We start from the raw sequence: 21,004 nt of genomic DNA on the forward strand, positions 1-21,004 counted from the left end.
GTGAAGTAATTAAGAAGGCCAGGGGGATTTTTTTTTTAGTCATTTGAAAAGCTATGAAATGTCCCTGGATCTTGTGAAGGCAAAATATTCCAGTACCTGCAAATCATGGGTTTCCACCGTCTGTGGGTTTCTGTGGTCTGTTCTCCGCCCCGCCCCGCCCCCCCCCCCCCCCCGGCCCGCGCCGTCGCTGCCTGTCCAGCATCCCTTTGCCGGCCCCGCTCAGTCTACACGGTTCCCCCACCGCACACGCCTCCAGCACGGCGGTGTGTGTCCTGCAAGGTGCGTGTCTGAGGGACCAGCTGTTTGTGTTCTGTGCAGTTAGATTTGTTCCGATGTGTGTATTTCTCTGGGTTGCAGGCGTCCAGCTGAGCGAGCGGGCGTCTGTATGTGCTTGTTCGCAGGTGAGGGCGCGGGAGCGGGGACGGCAGGTGTGGGCAGAGCCGGCTGCAGGCCGCAGCGCGCAGATCGGGCTCTGCGGGCGTCCCACGCAATGTTTTACCTCCGCGTGTTTCTCTCTCCAAGAAGTGTTTGGAGAGTCATTGTCTCTTCCTCCTTCAGTAGTCCTGCCTTTTCAAGAGCCCCAGACCACAAAAGTGAGGAGATTTGATTTGAGCCCCTGCTCCACCAGCCGCCTCCACTCCAGGTGCGTTCTCTTGCTAATTTTTGAGGGGCCCTAGGAAGTAGGTAGTAATCATCTCATTTGCAGATGAGAAAACTGAGCTCAATAGTTTAAGAATTCCTGACGCAATCAGATCTTTTCAGATGGTGCTGGGCAGTGAAAATTTTATGTTGTGGAGAAGTTAGAAGAGTAAAACAGGGATTTTGTTTCATAAATTTAGCCCGATTCCTAGGTTCTCCAGCTGTGAAGTACACAGATGAGAACAGGGCAACAGCGAAGCATGGGGATCGTGAGATGACAGCCCTCAATAACTAAGGAAGGTTGGGACCTGGCACTTGTCCACTGGTCTGGCTTCTTGGGCAGCCCCTCCCTGCTGCTTCCAATAGTGCTGTGGTCACTGGTGGTGTGTGGTCCCTTTGCTACCGTCCCAAGGAGGGAGCGAAAGGCTGGCAGGAGCCTTGTGGACCCCTGCTGGGAAAGGCTGGAGATATGGCACTTTGCATGCGCCGCCCCCTGGTGGAGAGCTTGCAGCAGTGCAAGTCAGCTTACCCATTTCAAAGCAGTTGAGTTTGGAAAAGACACCTTCACAAATCTTCATTCATTTACATTGTCAGCGTATACCAGCATTTCATCATGATGACATCTGACAAACTAAGTTCGCTTGGGGTTTAAATGTAACAATTTCTAATTGGCTAATCTTGCTATGAAATAAAATCACATTTGAGGGATCAGATGCTTTTGCATGGAGAACTAATAATGCAAGTTTAAAAAAAAAAATCAGTGAAAGGGTGATAAAGACGTTTCATGGTGACATAATCCTGTGAAAGCCAGCCAATCTCTCCCACCTCTGCCCCTCCGAAACTTCGGGATTAAATGGAGGAAATGCAATAATGTTGTGCTGTTACTTCATTTCAGGGGTAAGTGGTGAGGTGTGGATCATAGCGTTATTTCTTAAGGACTAATGAGTATGTAGTATTTTCCCTAAAACAATGTGAAGTCAAATGATTTACTTTTTAAAAGAATCTGTATTTTTAAAGGAAAACAAACGAGCAAACATAACTGGGGTCTTAGAAGGGTTGGGGTAAGAGAAAGTAATAAATTCTAAAATAATTTTACATATTTTAAAGCTACTCTTTAAAAAATTGAGCCCAAATTTCTCCCTGCCTCCCTGCTCTCACACCCTTGATGATGTGGTTGTGATGCAACTGCTGTCTTCGGGGCAGCTTCCTGGGCTTGGTTCAGTGCTCTGCTGTCACCCTTTGGAATTCTTAATAATCTTTGAACAGGGGCCCCACAAGTCCACTTGGCACCGGGCCCCACCCTGGCTGTTGCGAACAAGGAACGCCGCAGCAGCTCCGCAGTGGTGCTGGGGTCCTGGTCTCTGTCCTGTCTCTTGCTTTCCCCTTCCCAGTGGCCGGGGTGCCCCAGGCCGGGTGGCTGCTGTGTTCCATTTAAGCTGCCTACACTTTGGTCACTTCCTTTTCCTTTTCTGAGTGCTTTCGAACTGCTGAGAGGAGAGGAGAGCTGTATGCAACCAAAGGGCTCATGTACTCAGTAACACTGAGAGATGCCTGTTGTGTGCAAGAACTTTGTGAAGGCCGGACAGAGGAAACGCAGGTGGAAATTGCTCGGTACAATGAGATGCGAGCACTGCCGCAGTGAAGGTGTGGGCTGAGTGCCACTGCCCCGAGAGGAAGGTACAGTGAGACCTCTACAAAGCTGGTTTTTCACTTTACCCTGGAAGGAGGGTGGTGGTGGGCTTTTAAATGGGAAGTGGGGGCAGCAAAGCCCTGCCCGCTGAAGTGGGGTGGGTTCTTCCAGGGAGGCGGAGATAAGAAATTAGCCCAGGGAGAGAGAGAGAGAGAGAGAGAGAGAGAGAGAGGGAGAGAGGGAGAGAGAGAGAGAGAGAGCAGGTCACAGGGGAACCCGGTGTGACCCACGGAGTTTGAACCTCGAAGTTTTAAGCCAGGGAATCTGGTGATCAGATTGGCTCTGCAGAAAGATGTCTGTGCTGGGGGAGGGCTGGGGGTGGAGGACAGGCCGGGGGTGGAGGACAGGCTTGGGGTGGAGGACAGGCCGGGGGTGGAGGACAGGCTTGGGGTGGAGGACAGGCCGGGGGTGGAGGACAGGCCGGGGGTGGAGGACAGGCTTTGGGTGGGTGATGGAGCCACAGGAAGATCACTTGTAGAAACTCGCTTATTCTACCAAATCTTTCAACTCATAGGCTCATCAGTTTTGCTTTAAAAATATGAAACTGCATCATATTTCTTATGCCATTTAAATAGCTCGAGCCTCCTGCCCCTTTCTTGTCCCTAGGCCAGTAATTTTTTTCCAACTCACAAACCCTTATATTTAAGAAAAGTCATGGAATCTTAATTTGGTGGTAAAATTTTAATGACACATTTAAAGCAAACAGTTTATAAAGCACAAAAACCAGTCTGTGGCCATTTTCCATTGGAGGGAGTTAAATAATGAACTAAGTTTAAAAGAAGGCATGCTATGAGGGTTGTTTAAATACAAAAGCCTCTCTCTCCCTGACGCGGCTCCTTATCTGGGTCACCGTAGCAGACGCGCTCCGTCTTCTGCCTATAGGTAACCACACTTCAGCGGTTCACCTTCTGGCTCGTGCTTAGCTGTGCTTGGCAACCAGGACTGCTGGAGGAAGATGGCGAGTCTGTGATCATGAAAAGAAGGTAAAGAGACGGCACAGACGTGAGTTCTTCACACATACTTAGAGCGTGGAAAAACTCAGCTATTTCACCAAACACACAGGAGAACTCAGGCTTCCCTTGAAAAATCCCCTCTCAGAGCTTGAAGCAATTATGAGGACCTGGGAACAGGTGAAAAAAAAAAAAGGAGACCCAGCCCTAGGAAAGTGCAGGTCTGCCCTGTAGCGGGGAGAGGGAGGCAGGACTGGGCAGGACTGGACAGGGCTGGGCAGGACTGGGTGGGAATGTGACTCTGGGAAGTTCAGCTCTTCATTCTGTACCACCTGCCCACAGCTCTGTGCTACGGCCACCCTCATCCCTCCTCCCGGGGCTGGAGCTGGGGTCAAAGGCAAAAAGGACTTCATGAAAGTCCGTGGTGTTCAGTGTCCAATTAATTAGTGTTGAGGGTGGATTTAACTTTCAAGATTTATTTATTTATTTATTTATTTATTTTGGCCACAGCCTAAGTTCTTTCTGTTGAACACTCCTGGGAGCCTGTGTTTATTTCTCATCTTGGCCAAGCTTTCAGGAGCTTTCATTATTCCCACTTCCCACACAGAAACCCCACAGCTCCTCCACGAGCTGCTCTGCCTAGAGACTCCCACCCCGCCCCCTGAATCAGTCTGGTCTAAGCACGTGCTTTCAGCCATGAGTTAACAGCTCCGGAGCGCTGGCCTCTGGCTGCTCAGTCCCCGGCATCAGACTGCGCCTTGCTAGAGTGAACGTACTCAGTTACAGGGGATCATGAATTACTGATTTATTTTGTTCTCCAAACTGCAAAAGCTCCCCGAGGCTGTGGTGAAATTCTCTATTGTAGCTGTCAGTAGTTGAACTATTAAAAAATTGTACACACACACAGAGACTTACTTATACAAGTGTATACGTACCTTTAATATACCACAGTATGTAAATAACTAAATGGCAGTTTTGAAATGTCAACAGACTGCTGCAAAAATCAGTCTGCTCTTTCCTTGTCAATGAGCTGGAGAATCCCTAGAATTCTCTTCATTCCTGTGATACTTAGTGTCCGCAAGGCCTTTAAATATATTCATTTTTATTTAAAAGTGTAATAATACCAATAAGGAAATATAAGAATTACTTTCATACAAAGTATGAACTAGGCCTCACTGGGCCCAGGGAAAGCAAGCACCTTTAGCACCGGCTAACGGAATCCATGGTTTCAGCAAGGGCTCGGGAGAAGCTCTCGCCATCACTTAGTCAAGGAGCTCTGGGCATTCACCGCGTGTCCCGCCCTGTGCTGGGCACCATGGAGTTTAAGGGAAGTGTAACAGCTGCCTGCAAGGGCCCCACCTCTGACTGAAGAGGTGTCCGCTGGCGGGGATGCACACAGGTCGCAAAACACGGCCACTTCTTGTTCTCAGCATCGCCATTGTCCATGTTCATAGTCCATTTTGAATTAATTAACTAAACTAGCCAAGAAAGACAGACTAGGGCCATACCGAACGAAGTTACTGGTCTTGTGATCTTGCCTCCCACCACCTTTCCTGCACTGTCCATCTCGCCCCTTCCTTTAGCTCATGCCCGTCAGCACAGAAGCACGCCCTGGGCTTGGTCCCGGCTTTCTGCTTACTCTTCTAACTCATCTCATCACAAGTCACTAAATACCACCTGTATGATCACAAGTCTAGACTCTCTATCTCCCTCTCAGCCTGTTCCTAGGAGCTCCAGACTCACAGTCAGCTGGCACCTCTGACGCTGCCTCAGGAGTGTCTTGCAGGCACCTCGAACTTAAGTCCTAAACTTAACTTCTAATTTCCACCAAGTCTCACCCCCACCCCACTTCCCCATCACAAGAAATGACGTATGTCCATCCACCTAGTTACCCTGTCACACTGGAGTCATTTTAAATTCTTTACTCCTCACATAAAACCATAAGCAAATCCTTTTATGTCTGTTTCCAAAGCACATCTTAAACCCGTCTGCCTCTCTCCACCGCGCTAGTTGACGTTACCACCCATTTCTTCCGCGTCCACTCTTGCTCTCCTTCAATCTATGCTCCACATAGTAGCCAGAGTCATCTTAAAAAGTATAAATCATATACATCAATTCCTTCCTTAAAACCCTTTAATGGCTTCCCAGTATAATTTGTATAAAATCCAGGGTCTTTAACAGGGTCTGCTGGCCCCAGGCATTCTCCGGTTTCACCTCACGTGCTTCTCCCGTCACTTGCTAGGATCCAGCGAAACTGTTCACTTCCAGGGTCTCCAGTGTGCCCCGCTCCTCCTGCCGCGGGACCCTCACACACTCCGGTTTCCTGCACTGCATGCTCTCCACTCTGGCCCTCCTGGTGGCTGACTCCTTCACACCTTTCAGCTCTCAGCATCTTTGTTACCTCCCCAGAAAGGCCTTTTCTCATCACCCCGTCAAAGCACCCACCCATCCCCAACAGACACACACACATACCCCATCATTATGTAGCAAAATGTCTTGTTTATGTCATTATTTATAGCAATTATTTATCCTCTCACCCACTCCACGAAGTCAGGAACCAGTTTCCTGGCTCACTGCTTGTTCATCTAGCGTTGTACCTGCATCCTGAGAGGGCTCAGTAAGTATCTGTAAATGAATGAGAGAAAGGAAGGATCTGTGTGAGCTTGGGTGGCCAGGAAAGATTCTGTGGTGGTTGCGGTACACGAGGCGGTCCTTCTAATTAAGCTGGGGGTCGGGACACCGTGGGAATGACACACATGAGGGAATGAGCACGGGAATGAGCAAGTGAAGACAGACAGGCCAGCTGACATTGAAGGGAACAGCTTAACCAAAATAGATCGTTTGAGTCACAGAATGTGAAACTTGAAAAGAGAGAAAAAGAAGAATGGCCCCCAAAACCAAGGAAAGAAATTTCATTTTGAAATGGGAAGCCACTGTTTGGTCTTGATCAGGGGAATTGCATGATAAATATTTTATAAAATGAGTCTGGCAGGGTCGTGCAGAGTAAATGGAAGGAAGCAGCCCCAAAGCGGGAAGAGCTGAGTAGCGGCTTGCACACGCCGTCCAGGGTGGAGGAGGTGAGGCTGCTGGCAGGCGCGATGGAGAGTGAGGGGTGGAGCCAAGAGAGCTGTGATGGAAGAGACCCTAAGACGTCATTTAGGTACTTGGGGGGAGGAGCGGGAGGGGTCAAAAGTGATGTTGAGATTCTGAGACTGAGAAACTGGAAGCAAGCCAGAATCATGGTGCTGGAAAGGACCAACCGACGGGTCAACCGTGTTCCTGACAGGTACGTGAATGTCATCTGTTCTAATACTTAGAAAATTCTGCCACACAAAGAATCAGGCTTCTTTTAGCTTTTTGTCTATCCCAGTTCTGCCCCTGGGGGTAAATACAGAATAGAGACAGTCCTTATTTCAGATGCCAGTCTTTCAAATAGTTGAAAACAAGGTCTTCTGTCCTTAATTTTGTTTTTCCCAGGCTAGTCCCCTTGCCCATCAGTCAAGTCCCATGAGACCTGATTTTGAGTTCCCTAACAGCTCTCACAGTTTTTTTTAAATATTTAATATATTTTATATTTTATTTAATCTTTAATACATATTAAGCAAAAGCAGTAATCAAGTTGACTTACAGTTATTTCTTCTTGCAGGTCCTTTTTCCTAAATATAAAAGAGATGTTTGGGCTTTTGGTCTCTAAATTTGCTTTTTTTTAAAATTTATTTTTATTTTTTAATTGAAGTATAGTCGATTTACAATGTTGTGTTAGATTCTTTTATGCAGCTCAGTGATTCAGTTATAAATATATATTCCTTTTCATATTCTTTTTCAATATAGGTTATTACAGTACATTGAATATAGTTCCCTGTGCTGTACAGCATGACTTTGTTGTTTGTCTGTTTTATTCAGAGACAGCTCTCACAGTTTTATCCTGCTTTATTATAGTTTATAAACTCCTTGAAAGCACAATACGAAGAACCCAAGAGAACGTTTGGTGCCCGAGTGCTGTCTGATCAGCACAGAGCACAGTGAGACTGTCACTTCCTTTTATTTGAACATAGTTCTACTAATAGGTGAAAGTTTATGTTTTTAAAGAATTTTTTTCTGCTATGGGGTCACTTTGGAATTTCAGGAAATGAAAACCCCAAGATCTTTTTCATGTAAAATAAGTCATTGCCCCAATCCTATATAATTCTTGCTTATTTTTTATCCTGAATTCCAAATTTTACGGTTATTCCTCTTTAATTTCAATATTAATTTTAATCTATTATTCCAGAATCTCAAAGTCCTTAAAAACTGGTTCTAACATTCTTGGTTCTCTCTAATTTTTGTATCAAAAGCAAAGCTGTTAAGATTTTCATCCAAGTGGCAAAAGGGCCAGTATAAAATCCTGAATTACTGGGTTTTTTTTTTTTAAACCTATTTCTTTGTACTGTGGTAAAAAAAAAAAAATTACCATTTTAATCATTTTTAAGTGTATAGTTCTGTGGCAATAAGTACATCGTTGTGATTCAACCATCACTACCATCCATCTCCGGGACTCTTTTCATCTTGAAAAACTGAAACTCTATACCCAATAAGTAATAACTCCCCATTTCTCCCTCCCCACCCAGCCTCTGGCCACCACCATTCTACTCCATCTCTATGAATATGACTACTCTGGGTACCTCATATAACTGGAATTATCATATAGTACTTGCCCCTTTGTGACTGGCTTATTTTACTTAGCGTAATTTCTTCAAGGTTCATCCATGTTGTAGCATGTGTGAGAATTTCCTTCCTTTTTAGGGCTGAGTAATATTCCTTTGCGTGTATATATCCAATTTTTAAAAATCCTTTCCTCTCTCAAAGGACACTTGAGTTACTTCTACCTTTTGGCTGTTGTGACTATTGCTGCTATAAACATGGGTATACAAGTAAGTACCTGTTTGAGTCCCCACTTTAACTTTTCCTTTAAAATTTTTTTCTTTAATTAATCTTTAATGTAATTCAACTTCTTTAATGAACAGAAGTGGAACTGCTGGATCACATGATAATTCTAAGCTTGATTTTTTTGAGGAAGCTCCATATAGTTTTCCACAGTGGTTGTGCCACTTTCCATTTCCACCAGGAATGTTCAAGGGAAGGGCTCCAATTTCTCTACATCCTTGTCAACACTTGTTATTTTCTGGGTTTCTTTGTTTGTTTGTTTTTTAAAATAACCATCCTAATGTGTGTGAAGTGGTTTGGGTTTGCATTTCCCTGATTAGTAGTGATGTTCAATATCATTTCATGTGCTTATGGGCCATTTGTGGATCTTATTTAGATAAACCCATTCAAGTCCTTCATCTATTTTTGAATTGGGTTGTTTGTGTCTGTTCAGTTGTAGGAGTTCTTTAGATATTCTGGGAAACCATCCCTTATCAGATACATGATTTGTAGCCCCCATTCCGTGGGCTGCCTTTTCACGCTTCTTTTTTTATTGAAGTCTAGTCAGTTTACAATGTTGTATCAATTTCTGGTGTCCAGCTTAATGTTTTCAGTCATACATATACATATACATATACATATATTTGTTTTCATATACTTTTTCATTATAGATCACTACAAGATACTGAATATAGTTCCCTGTGCTATACAGAAGATTAACTTGTTTATCTTTTTTATATATAGTAGTTAGTATCTGCAAATTCAAACTCCCAACTTATCCCTTCCCACCCCCTTTTCCCCCTGGTAACCTTAAGTTTGTTTTCCATGTCTGTGAGTCTGTTTTTCTCTTGTAAATAAGTTCACTAGTTTGTGTGTGTGTGTTTAAGATTCCACATATAAGTGATCTCATATGGTATTTTTCTTTCTCTTTCTGGCTTACTTCCCTTAGAATGACGATCTCCAGGTCCATCCATGTTGCTGAAAATGGCATTATTTTATTCTTTTTTATGGCTGAGTAGTTAGTATTCCACCGTGCATATACACCACAGCTTCTTCATCCAGGCGTCTGTTGGTGGACGTTTAGGCTGTCTCCACGTCTGGGCTGTTGTATACAGTGCTGCTGTGACCACTGGGGTGCAGGTGTCTTTTCAAATTAGTTTCCTTCGGATATACACCCAGGAGTGGGATTGCTGGATCATATGGTAGGTCTGTTTTTAGTTTTTTGAGGACTCTCCATACTGTTTTCCATAATGGCTACACCAAACTGCATTCCCACCAGCAGTGTAGGAGGGTTCCCTTTTCTCCACAGCCTCTCCAGCATTTGTCATTTGTGGACTTTTGAATGATGGCCATTCTGACTGGTGTGAGGTGATACCTCACTGTAGTTTTTATTTGCATTTTTCTGATAATTAGTGATATTTAGCATTTTTTCATGTGCCTATTGATCATTTATATTTCTTCCTTGGAGAATTGCTTGTTTATGTCTTCTGCCCATTTTTTGATTGGGTTGTTTGTTTTTTTCTTATTAAGTCGTATGAGCTGCTTATATATTCTGGAGATCAAGCCTTTGTCGGTTTCATTTGCAAATATTTTCTCCCATTCCGTAGGTTGTCTTTTTGTTTTGCTTATGGTTTCCTTTGCTGTGTAAAAGCTTATAAGTTTAATTAGGTCCCATCTGTTTATTTTTGCTTTTATTTCTATTGCCTGGGTAGATTGCCCTAGGAGAACATTGCTAAGATTTATGTCAGAAAATGTTTTGCCTGTGTTTTCTTCTAGGAGCTTTATTGTGTCTTGTCTTATGTTTAAGTCTTTAAGCCATTTTGAGTTTATTTTTGTGTCTGGTGTGAGGGAGTGTCCTAACTCTGCTGATTTACATGTGGCTGTCCAGTTTTCCCAACACAACTTGCTGAAGAGACTGTCTTTTCTCTACTGTATATTCTTGCCTCTTTTGTCAACAATTAATTGACCATAAGTCTGTGGGTTTATTTCTGGGCTCTCTATTCTGTTCCATTGAGTCGTATGTCTGTCTTTGTGCCAGTACCATGATGTTTTGATTACTGTAGCTCTGTAGTATTTTCTGTGTCTGTGAGGGTTATTCTTCTAGCCTCATTCTCTTTCATCAGTATTGCTTTGAAAATTCTGAGTCTTTTGTGATTCCATATAAATTTTAGGATTATATGTTCCAGTTCTGTGAAAAATGTCCTGGATAATTTGATAGGGATCGTATTAAATCTATAGATTGCTTTGGGTAGTATGGCCATTTTAATAATGTTAATTCTTCCAATCCAAGAGCATGGGATATCTTTCCACTTCTTTAAGTCATCTTTAATTTCTTTAATCAATGTTTTGTAGTTCTCCACATATAAGTCTTTTACCTCCTTGGTCAGATTTGTTCCTAAGTATTTTATTTTTCTGAATGTGATTTTTAAAAGGGATCTTTTTCTTTACTTTGCTTTTCTGATGTTTCATTATTAGCATAAAGAAATGCAACTGATTTCTGTACGTTACTCTTGTATCCTGCTACCTCACTGAATTCTTTTATCAGCGCTAGTAGTTTTTGTGTGGTGCCTTTTCACTCTTGATAGTGTCCTTTGAAGCACAAAGTTTCAAAATTTTGATGATGTCTTGCCTGTGTTTTTGGTGTCATATCCAAGCAATCATTGCCAAATCTAATGTCATGAAGCTTTTCCTTTATGTTTTCTTCTAAGAGTTTTATAGCAAGTCTTTAGATTGACATCAATTCAGTAATTCATTAATATTTTTCGGTGTACTTTTGTAATCACTTATAAGTCTGCTGTCATCCAACTCACATTTTCCATCTACCCATTGAGCAATTAATTCTTTTATTCATTCTTTTAATCAGTGCCTACAAAGCTAAGAGCTATGGATACAGCAGTGAACTGCTCAGGAGAGGTCCCACCCTGCCCTCACCAAACTCGTAGTCTATTGACTGAAGAAGTCAGACACTGAACAGTGATTACAAGCACAACTCTGGCATGAAAGAAGGAAAGGCAGCTGCTGACATGTGAGACTGAGAAACAGCAACTGACCAAACGGATTTTATCTCATTTCTTGGGACTCTCTGACTTACTGGTCTTCCAACCCTCTCCCACCAAAAAAGAAATAGGTCACCCAACTGCCCATTCTTAACGGCCGTCACTGCTTTCCTCCCTAAGTGCGCGCAGACTTGTACTTGTTTCAGAGTCCACTCTGGCTCTGCTGGAGGCCAACGGGCTCGTGGTCTGCAGATTCTGGAGTCTAACGTTTCATGGGTTTTAAACAACAAGGACCACATTTGCCTTTGTATGTTGGCTCTCTGAGCCTAAAAATTTGACAGCATCTTAATTTCTCAGAGATAATTCTCTGAAGTGACACCGGTAACTTCCTTATGTACCTTGGGGTATTACTCGCTGGATATGAAGAGCTGAAGTCATTAAAAGCAACCAGGTGTTATGTGCTCACCTCTTGAAGGGCTTGATCCCTCCTAACCATGTTTGGCCATTTTTGACTTGAGGTTCGGTTCCATTTTTAGGAAAGACTTATAAGGAAGGATAGAAGGATTTGGAGTTTAATGGTGTTCTGCCTGTCTCCTCTACTAAATCCTCTCCCCCAGATACCTAGGATTAGATTTTACTTCTTCATTTCTTTTCTCAGAATACAGCTTAAAAGCCCTTGGCTTCCCCTCCGCACCCCAGCCCAGCCCAGCCCAGCCCAGCCCAGCCTCAGGTGTCATGGATAAGAACTGGGGTAGCTGGGGAGCAGTGCTTGTTAGGGGTTGAGGAAGGTGCTGAGTATAAAGTGACGATGTGGCATCTGTGTGTGGACAGCTGGAAATAAGGACAGCGGATGAGAGATCTGGACCGGCTATGGAGATGTGAATCCCTCCAAGTGGAGATGAGTAGAGAACATCTCTCTGTGGGTGTGAGGGAAAAGAGAGCCGTGTGGAGGGCTGAGAACTAAGTCAGGAAGGACTGGCACAGTCAGAAGCGGGAAGAAGTTCCAGCGAAAGAAACTGAAATTCACAGAAGAAGAAGAATGCTGAGAAATGGTCGAGCCCACCTCTCATGTAACTGATGAGGAGATGGTTGTTCAGATGAAAAAGAATCAGTCACTGGAGTAGCTACAAAGGGACAGGGTTGTATAAATCCTGAGCGGGTGGGCAAATGGCTTTCAGGAAAGAGGAGGTGGGCCACAGGGCCAAATTTACTGAGGAATCAAGGAACGTGAGGAGGCTAAGAACGGGTCTCAGAAGTGACTGAAGACCAATGACACTTTGGTCTTCCAGAGTACAGTTTTGGTAAAGCAGAAAAAATGGAAGCCAGGTTGCAAGGGTAAGTATCGGGGGAAAGGGTCTGAGTTGGGAGACAAGGAGATACGGAGTTACAGACACGCAGTAGGTCTGGCAGTACTAGGCAAGAGAAATGAGGTGACAGCCAGAAAGCAAGCAGAAATAAAGTTTAAGAGAATGAAAATATTACTATTTGAAGACAGAAAGGAAGGAATCAATTGAGTAGAAGGGATTGAGGATGCAAGGGGACGCCTGCCATCCTTGGCAGGAAGATCACAAGAAACAGAAGAGGAACCAGAGCGCAGGTGGAGGGAAGCTGTGGAGAAAGGAAGGAACTGGAACGTGAGAGGAAGACGGGACCACAGGTGGTGATGGAGGCAAAGCAAAAGGAAAGCCACATCCCGGAGGACGCGCGCGGGGATGTGGGAGAACACCCAGCTGGCCTCGAGGTCAGAGGTGGGAGCCTGAGCCCTGCCTCTGCCTCTCCCTGGGTCGTTGACTTGGACCCCTGTGAGCCAGCAGCTCTACATCTGAATGTCACAGAGTTTTTAATGAGACTGATACCAGGTAACATACGTGCATGTGCCTAGTACAAGCTGAGTTACCAGAGCATTTTTGAGATTCATCCCAGGACTTGCAATGCAAAAAAAAAAAATATCTGAAATGGCTGCTCTAGTGAGTAAATTCAAAAGCTCACAAGATGTGTGCTGGCTGGGCAGTAGGCAGCTTCTAGCTAGAGCTGGAAAATTGGGCTTCTTCTTTCAGAAGAAAGACCCAGGGAGCCTTCCTGCCGCCCTCCTGGCACTTAAAGGTAACACAGAGAAGCCTTAGAGAGCAAAGCTCCAGAGCAGAGATTCCGAGACGGGATGGTGGGAGCAGCAGCAAGAAGGTGCTTCCCAGGGCTGCTGTTCCCTGGAGGCTCGCAGTCCCATGTGACAGGCCCAGGTAATGGTAACAACACTTTTAATAGGGTTATACTGAGGTCACCAGTTTCTCAAGCACTGCCCTCTTCTTTAAAGTTCAGAATCATCAAATTAGAGGACCAAACCCCATCCTTGACCACATGAAAAACAAAATGAGTCCTGCTCTGACTAAGGCTGTTCACAGGGGATGAAGGGTGCTGTGACCTCACAGGGCCACAGATTCCCAGGGTGGGCAGAGGCTTTAAAGTCTCTGCCACCTGGCTGGCGGTGTGACCCTTTACAACACTCTGGCTGAATGCTGGCGTAAGCTTAAAATCCTCCCGTGACAGGAACCCTTAGAGGTAGCCTGGTCCATCCATGGCAGCTCTGATTAGCCCAAAGTGTGTCCTTATATTGATGTAAAGTTTGTATGTCCCAGTAGCTGGCATACTGGTCTGAGCGTGGTCCTTGGGGCCCACATAAATTAACTCTTTGATGTGCCCTCGGCCCCTCCATGCCTCTCCCCGATGGTCCTTCTCCAGCTGGCATGTCTGTCTCCCTCGGCTATCAGGTCTGGCTCTCAGATCCGAGCACAGATGTCTGGGTGTGCGCCGAGCCGAGCCGTGCGGGATAAAGCGGGACCAGCACTCCCTTCACCCCGGTACCGGCGCAGCCACGGCACATGCGGGATTTTGAGGAACACAGCATATTGTTGATTCACACTGAGCAAACTGCTCACGACGACCCCTCTCCTGTTAAGGGCAGCTGACTGTGAGATCAAGAACTCTGTGTTCATCCCCAGTAAGTTCCATGTGGTAATATCTGGCCCAGGACCCAAAAGGTAACACGGACACATCTGACACGCTTGCAGCTATTCATTCATTCACGCAGTCAGTCAGGCATCCCATACGCTATTCCTCCCGGCCTTGCGCCTTTAGTGTATGTGACCAGCCTGCACTCTATATGTTTATTCAGTTGTATTTTTATGCAAACCATTGAAAAATATGTCCAAAGGGCAGAGGCCTACCGTACAACACGAAACACCTCCCTGGAGAATGACCACTGAATTGCTTTATTAATTCAGCAAATTCACTCGATTAATATGTGTTGAGGCCCTACTATGTGCCAGCTCGTGATCTATGTGCTAGAGAAACACACAGCAATAAACAAACCAGACGAGGGTCCTGCTGATCACAGCAGGGTCGGGGGCAGAGGAGAACACGTTTACCACTGCTCACGTAGCTAATGCTTACTGCGCATTTCCTATGTGCTAGGCACTGCTCTAAACACTTAACATGCTTATTCTTCACAAAATCTTATGAAGTAAACGCAGCACTATCGTTACTCCCACTTTGTAGATTAAGTGCACTGAGGCACAGAGGAGAAAGTACACTTGCTCGAGGTCACACAGCTCCTAAAAGGGTGGAGCACCAGGCCAGGCGGTCTGGCTCCAGGGCTTGTGTCTTTAACCACCAGGTTTCTATTGTGTGTCTGCAAAAATAGACGCTGAGTTAAACGTACACACAAACATGTAAGGCGATTTTCTCATATGAAAAGAGTCATCTTTAAGCTGAGGTCTGAATGACAAGAGGGAGCCAACATCTCAAGAACTGAGGGAGGAGTGAGAGGTGGGGAATGAGGCTGGCGAGGTGGGCAGAGAGCTTATCACGTGAGGCCGTGAGTTCCTAACTGCTACAGGAACTCAAGCAGTTAGGAATACGCCTAATCGCCTCGGCAGCCAGCCTACGGCGCCCACCTTGTCCACAAACAAACCAGGCATGACTTCCTTTCCTAATCCTACCCGTGATCAGAGATGCCCCCTTTACAGTCCGAGCATTCCCTTCCAGCTGTCCCAACACTGGTGAACATCAAGACACGCTCTGGACCACCATCAGGTCTCAGCAGCCATTACATCTTCATTGCGCTGTGTGACCTTGGCCAAGTCACAGCCTCTCTGATCTTCCCCATTGCTCCATAATGTTGCCCCAGTCCTAGAAATGAACCACTAGGGTATCAAGTATTTGGGGACACTTTGATCTAGGGAGCAATCACTCTCTCACCCTTTCCCCTTCCTGATCCCTTCCACCCCTCTCCCCACAGGAACCAGGTAAGCTGTGTCTAATGTAATGTGCACGGCTTCAGTTACTAACAGCTCCAGGGACTGCTCTCTCATCTCCCAGAAGCCCTGCTGGTTTGACCCCATCAAGTTCTACTTACCCAAGTGTTATACAACCCTCCCCTTAATTACACACTCAATCAGCTCCTCCCGAGCTCAGCACTTTGTGGTCTCTGGGCATCCCCGGATGCTCTTCTGGAGGGAGCTCCCAGGCTGGGCCTTGGCGAGCTTCTGAGGCACCGGCTGGGTTTCTAAGGCCACGGCGCCCAGAGTTGAAAGCCTTGCAGCTATTTCACACTCTATTTCCTTCCAAATTAATTCTCTGATGAGTACTGTCCTTTGCAGTGATTCAGAGCAGGCCATTTCCTTACATCTTCCCTTCACCTTTGAGACTTTTAATCTCTCTCGAATCCAGGTTTTCCTGTGGAAAGCCTGCCTCAGGGGAAAATGCCCTGCTTTCCAACCAATATAAACAGCCTCGCCAGCCCCGGCCCAGGCCCACGGCATACTTCCTTCACCGGTTTGCCTGGGCCCTACCTTTGATTGCAAAGCACACGCCTGCCTTCTCTGCATATCCCCTGCACAAGGAGTGACTCAAACTTCTGGGCATATAGTAAGCTGCCGAATTCTAGTTTCTTTCTGTTTTTTCTAAGGTTTTTTTTTTTTTTAAATTGAAGTATAGTTAACTTACAATGTTGTGTTAGTTTCAAGTGTACAGCAAAGTGATTCAATTATATATATATAAAGAATATATATAAGACAGAATATATATAAAGAGTATATAATATATAATGGAATACATATTCAATTATACCTATAAAGAATACATGTAAGTATATATATTCTTCTTCAGATTCTTCTCTATTATAGGTTGTTATGAGATATTTAATGTAGCTCCTTGTGAATTCTAGTTTCTGTAAGCCCCAGATGCATGAAGGTGCAGCTTCAAAGTCCGTACTTAAGCAGCTGCCGTGTTCCCGATCCCCTCGTAGTTATTTCGCTTCACGCACTGCACCACCGGCCCCTCCTGCCCGCCGACCGCGCCGTCACCCTCAGCGTACAGATCAGGACGGACCCTGCAGTGCCCAGTGGCGTGCCCGAGGTCACAGAGCCCGGGGAAGAGGCGGAGCTGGAACTGAAGTCCTTGACTCTACTCCAAGGTGCGCGCGCCTGCTCCACCCCACGCGTGGCTTAAGCGCCCCTAAAACGGTCGCCGGGATCCTCCCGCCAACGGGCAGGCCACCCAGGACTGGGCGCCCACTGCCTCGGCGGCCCGAGAACACCCGGGGCAACGCCTCACGCTTGTGTCACGCTTTTCCTGCTACAAAGTGCTTTTCGTGCCCACTCTGTGTGAGCCCTGCGAGGGCTCATTCTGTGAGGGAGGCACTATTTATTAGAGCCCCGCTTTACACACGAGGCTGTCCAGGCTTGTCAAGGGGAAGTCAACGGAGCGCCCGGAGTCACACAGACAGTTCCCGCGCAGGCAGCACTTGAACTCACGTGGCGCGACTCCGAGGCCAGTGCTCGCTCGAGTCCTCACACATTAGCTCGGATGTCTGCTTCACAGACGGAGACTGCGAGCCAGGCACCACCCCTCTTCCCCCGCCCCCCGCTCAGGGAAGTGAACATTTCAAAAGCCAGGTGGGGGGTAAGGGGCGCAGCGAAGCGTGCTTCTCCCCTCTCGCCTTCACCCTCAGACAGAGGGACCGGGTCCCTAGAGGTTGGCAGGGCGGACTGGGAGGGCCAGGACTGCATGGCCGGTCCCCTTGGCCACTAGAGGGCAGGGTCTGAACAGAGCGCAGAGAGCCCTCTCCCCAGAGATCCCCCAGCCAGCCAAGGGGTCGTGACTCTCCCCGTGGACCCACATGCACGGTGCACACAGCTCGGACCCCAAAGCTGAAGAGCGATACTTCCCAGGCACACGGTAAACAAAGCGTTTGTTCTCAGCCCCTCCCAGCCTCCTCTGCAGGCAGACGGGCAGAGCCCTACAGGGTGCCGGCTGAGCAGACGGGTGCCAGGCATCACTTGCAAAGACCTGCGTTTCTTACAGAAAACACAAACAGGCCAGCACGCTAAGGGCCCGCGCGCCAAGGCACGGGCTGGGGTGGGATGGGAAGGTGGACCTTTCAGAGTCTCCGTGTGCTTCCTGCCCTCCTTTTAAACCATCTGTGTGAAACTATTAAAGGTCAGCACACAGCAGTGCCCACCAGAGCCAAGAGCTCTGGGTGGGACAGGCCGTGAGGCCCCCGGGACGTTGTCAGGTGAATTCCGGTGGAGTCCGCCTCCCCCAGCAAGCCCAGCCGAGTGGCGGACAGGAGTGAGCACTCTGCTCTATCCCGGGAGCCCCTTTCCTTTGCCATCCATGGGTGGGCCCCCCTGGAAATTAATTTAACCTTAACAGCACTCATTTTAAAAGCACTAAGAGGAAGGAGCCAAGGCCAAGGACGAGTTAGGAGTCTATGAAGTGCCTTTCAAGGCCGTCCTCAGGACAGACCGTCAGGTAGGCAAATATTAACATCACCGTTTTGTAGCTGGGGAGACAGAAGCTCAGGGAGTTAAAGGACCTGCCCACAGGCACACAGCGCGGGGAGGCCCCGGAGCGCCCCTGCGCACGCAGGGCGGGCCGAGGGGGCGCGCTGCCCCGGGACGGTGCCTGGGACGTTCCGACCAGCTGAGGAAACCCGTCACAGCTCAGAATCCGTGGGGGAGGAATGGCCATAGGGCGAAAAAGAACACTTGAAGGTCCTTACATTTACTTAATTCTCACGACAACCTAACGAGTAGGTACAACTATCTCCATTTTATGCGAGAGGAAAAACAGGCTCAGGAACCCCGTCCGGGGGTCACAAAGAAAGAACGCCAGCTCCCGAGCCTGAGCCCCGCAGAAGCCCCGCGCCCTCCCGCGCCGCTGGCTCCCCCTGGTGGTGAGCGGGGGGAGCGCCAGCAGCCGCCCGGCCAGCAGCCGCGGGGCCCGCGAGGCCACTCAGTAAATCCCTGGGCCGAGGAAACAATAATGGACAGGACAGACACCCCCGTACCGAGGGACAAGCAGAAACATGGCAGGCCTCAGGATGAGAAGCGACAGACGGGCAAAGGGAGTGTGCGTCAGGGCTCGAGGGAGGGAGCAGTGCGTCACAAGGGCCAGGGGCGCGGGGCTGACCTTTCAGCCTGGCCGGGGCTGCGGGAGGGGGCGCGAGGCACGAGGCCGGAGGGGCAAGCGGGGGCCGCGTCTCAGAGGGCAACCCAGGCGGCGATCCGGGCAGAGGGGGTGTGCCCGCAATGTGTGGGCGCCAGCGTGCGCCGGGCGCCCTTCCCGGTGCTGGGGCCACGGCGCCTTCCCGGAGCCTGCGTTCGTGGACGTGGGGCACCGTGCGCTGCGGCGCGCGGCGGGGAGAAGCGGCGGGAGGCGGCGGGCTGCTTCGCCTGGGCCACGACGCAGCGTACCACAGGTCATGGGGGGAAAACAACAGAAACGTTATTTCCTCACAGTTCTGGAGGCTGGACGTCCAAGACCGTGGTCTCAGCAGGGCTGGCTTCTGCCGAGGCCTCTCTCCTTGGCTCTGACAGAGCTGCCTCCCTGGAGGCAGGGGTGACCATCCAACCACGGTGGGTTCAGGAGAGAATTGGAAGGGAGGAGGAATCAGAAGTGGCAAGGGTAAACAACTCTTCTGAGAAGTTTTGCCATCAAGGAGAGAAGAAAATAGCACAGTAGTTCAAAGAGTGGGAGCACTTTTTTAAGACAGGAGATTTCACAGCGTATTTGTAAGCTAATGGGAATAATTGGTAGGAAGAGAAAATTAACAGTACCGAAAAAAATAATGGTAGGAGTTAATGCAAACCTGGAGGGTTGGCCTTGGATGGGGGGGGCGGGGTTCATCCTCAGCAACAGGAAGGCAGGCCTTCCGGGCACCAGTGCAACTGGGTTAGCAGGTTGGTGGACATGGAAGTTCTCCTCTGATTACTTTTATTTCCTTAGTGAAATAAGAAACTAATTAGCAGGGCAAAGAGATATTGAAGATGGAGGATGAGAAGATACGAATGAATCCAAGAAATAAACAGGTGGGACTGAAAGAATTAACTGATTAGACATAGGAAGATGGGAGAGGAAAGAGACAAGGATGGATCTCTGGTTTAGCAACTGAGTGGACAGTGGGGCTGTCTTTCATTCAAATAAGGAGGGCTGCGGGAGGAGCAGGTCTGTGAGGAAAGAGGGAAATTTCTGTGCCTGTGGGCCATCCAGCTGGACGCGAGCGTCTGAAGCTCGGAAGGAGGCAACCAAGCTCGAGAAGCAGACGCGGGGGTCGGTCGGCAATGTAAAGGCAGCAGGAGGCAGAGGCCTCTGTGCTGGGTGTTCTCTCTGAGAAGTAAACGGGTTGGTGGTTTGAGATCAGAGAAAGTTTGAAATAGATTCTGGGGAAGAATGAGAAAATTAATAAGGACAAAGGGAGATCATCAGGGAACCCAGGGGCCTAGGTCCAGGTTAGAGCTGATGCTGCGGGCGGCCCCAGCCCAGCGCGGGAGCCTCACCCACGCTCCCGGCGCTGCCGCCACCAGGATGGAGTGTCCGCCCTCTCACTGCCTGGCGAGGTGCCTGACCTGCAAGCCGACCTTTCACGCAATGCCCTTCCTCCTTGCTCACCTGCTTAACTCCTAGTCACTCTCTCCTCTCCTCGGATCAGGACAGAACCTCCTCAGAAGCCTTTCTTAACTGCCTCCCCCAGCCCCTGTCAGCTGGGGCTGAGGGTTTCTTCTCTGTCCCCAAATGGCCCCCATTGTCCCTTATCACAGAGTGAAACAGGCCGCTCTGTCTTCACTGATCCACCTGCCTGCCTCTTCTACTGGATTGAAACAACTTGAGGGCAGAAACTTTTCACCTTTATAACGAGCACTGCTTAATAGCTGCTCAGTATCTGTTTGTGAAAGGAAGACAGGAAAAAAGAACTGAGGTCCCAAACCACACACAATTCCACAGGCCATGATGCTCCCGGCCAATGTCACCGGCAGGTGTTCTGGCCGTGGAAATTAAGCCACAAAACAGGATTCATCCTTTTGGTATCCACGTTACACCCCTTCTCCTTTCAAGAAGAGGACTCAGTACACCTGCAGGAAGGAAACACCCTTACCTTGTGCTCAAGTCCATTAACCCTTGTTCCTGCCTCTCCTAAACGCAACAGCCAGAGGCACTGTGTGAAGGTATTTTATTTTAAAAATCAGCACACCCAGCTTGTAAAATACATCAGTCACTCTCCATTTCCACGGCCCATCGTCTGTGCCTGAGAGCAGAGTGTGCGGTACTTTTCTGGGCTTAAGGTGTAAACCGACATGGTGTTCAAGAACTTGTCCAGTGGACAGAGCCGGTCAGGGCAGCCTCTCGGCACCTGCTCCTGTGGAAGAGACATAACTCAGCAGGGTCACCGAGGAGCCTGGCCAGCTGCTTCCAGCTGCACGCGGAGATCTGGAAGGCTCTGGCCCAGTGGTGTGTGTGTGTCCACACAGAACAGCAAGGAAGGTCCCATT

The 21,004-nt window shown here is 47.9% G+C and overlaps 1 protein-coding gene and 1 long non-coding RNA gene across 6 annotated transcripts in view; one reads left to right on the top strand and one right to left on the bottom strand.

The window, feature by feature from the left end:
• The first annotated feature begins 397 nt into the window (after nucleotides 1–397).
• Nucleotides 398–11,642, top strand: LOC123612199 (uncharacterized). The gene is made up of 3 exons (XR_006719408.2): nucleotides 398–2,316; nucleotides 3,212–8,189; nucleotides 11,045–11,642. It is a non-coding gene; the product is annotated as an uncharacterized LOC123612199 (long non-coding RNA).
• Nucleotides 2,992–21,004, bottom strand: part of ACP6 (acid phosphatase 6, lysophosphatidic) — a 36,929-nt gene continuing 18,916 nt past the window's right edge. For 4 of the 5 annotated variants that reach the window (XM_074349330.1, XM_074349332.1, XM_074349329.1 and 1 more), the window contains exon 10: nucleotides 20,669–20,871. In XM_074349330.1, the coding sequence (XP_074205431.1) occupies nucleotides 20,728–20,871 (144 nt within the window). In that variant the 3' untranslated portion in view covers nucleotides 20,669–20,727. Of the gene's footprint in view, nucleotides 3,294–20,668; nucleotides 20,872–21,004 lie in introns of those variants that run through there. The other variant, XM_074349333.1, reaches the window with a different exon arrangement.

Source organism: Camelus bactrianus, chromosome 21 (assembly GCF_048773025.1).
Source record: "Camelus bactrianus isolate YW-2024 breed Bactrian camel chromosome 21, ASM4877302v1, whole genome shotgun sequence".
NCBI lineage: Eukaryota > Metazoa > Chordata > Mammalia > Artiodactyla > Camelidae > Camelus > Camelus bactrianus.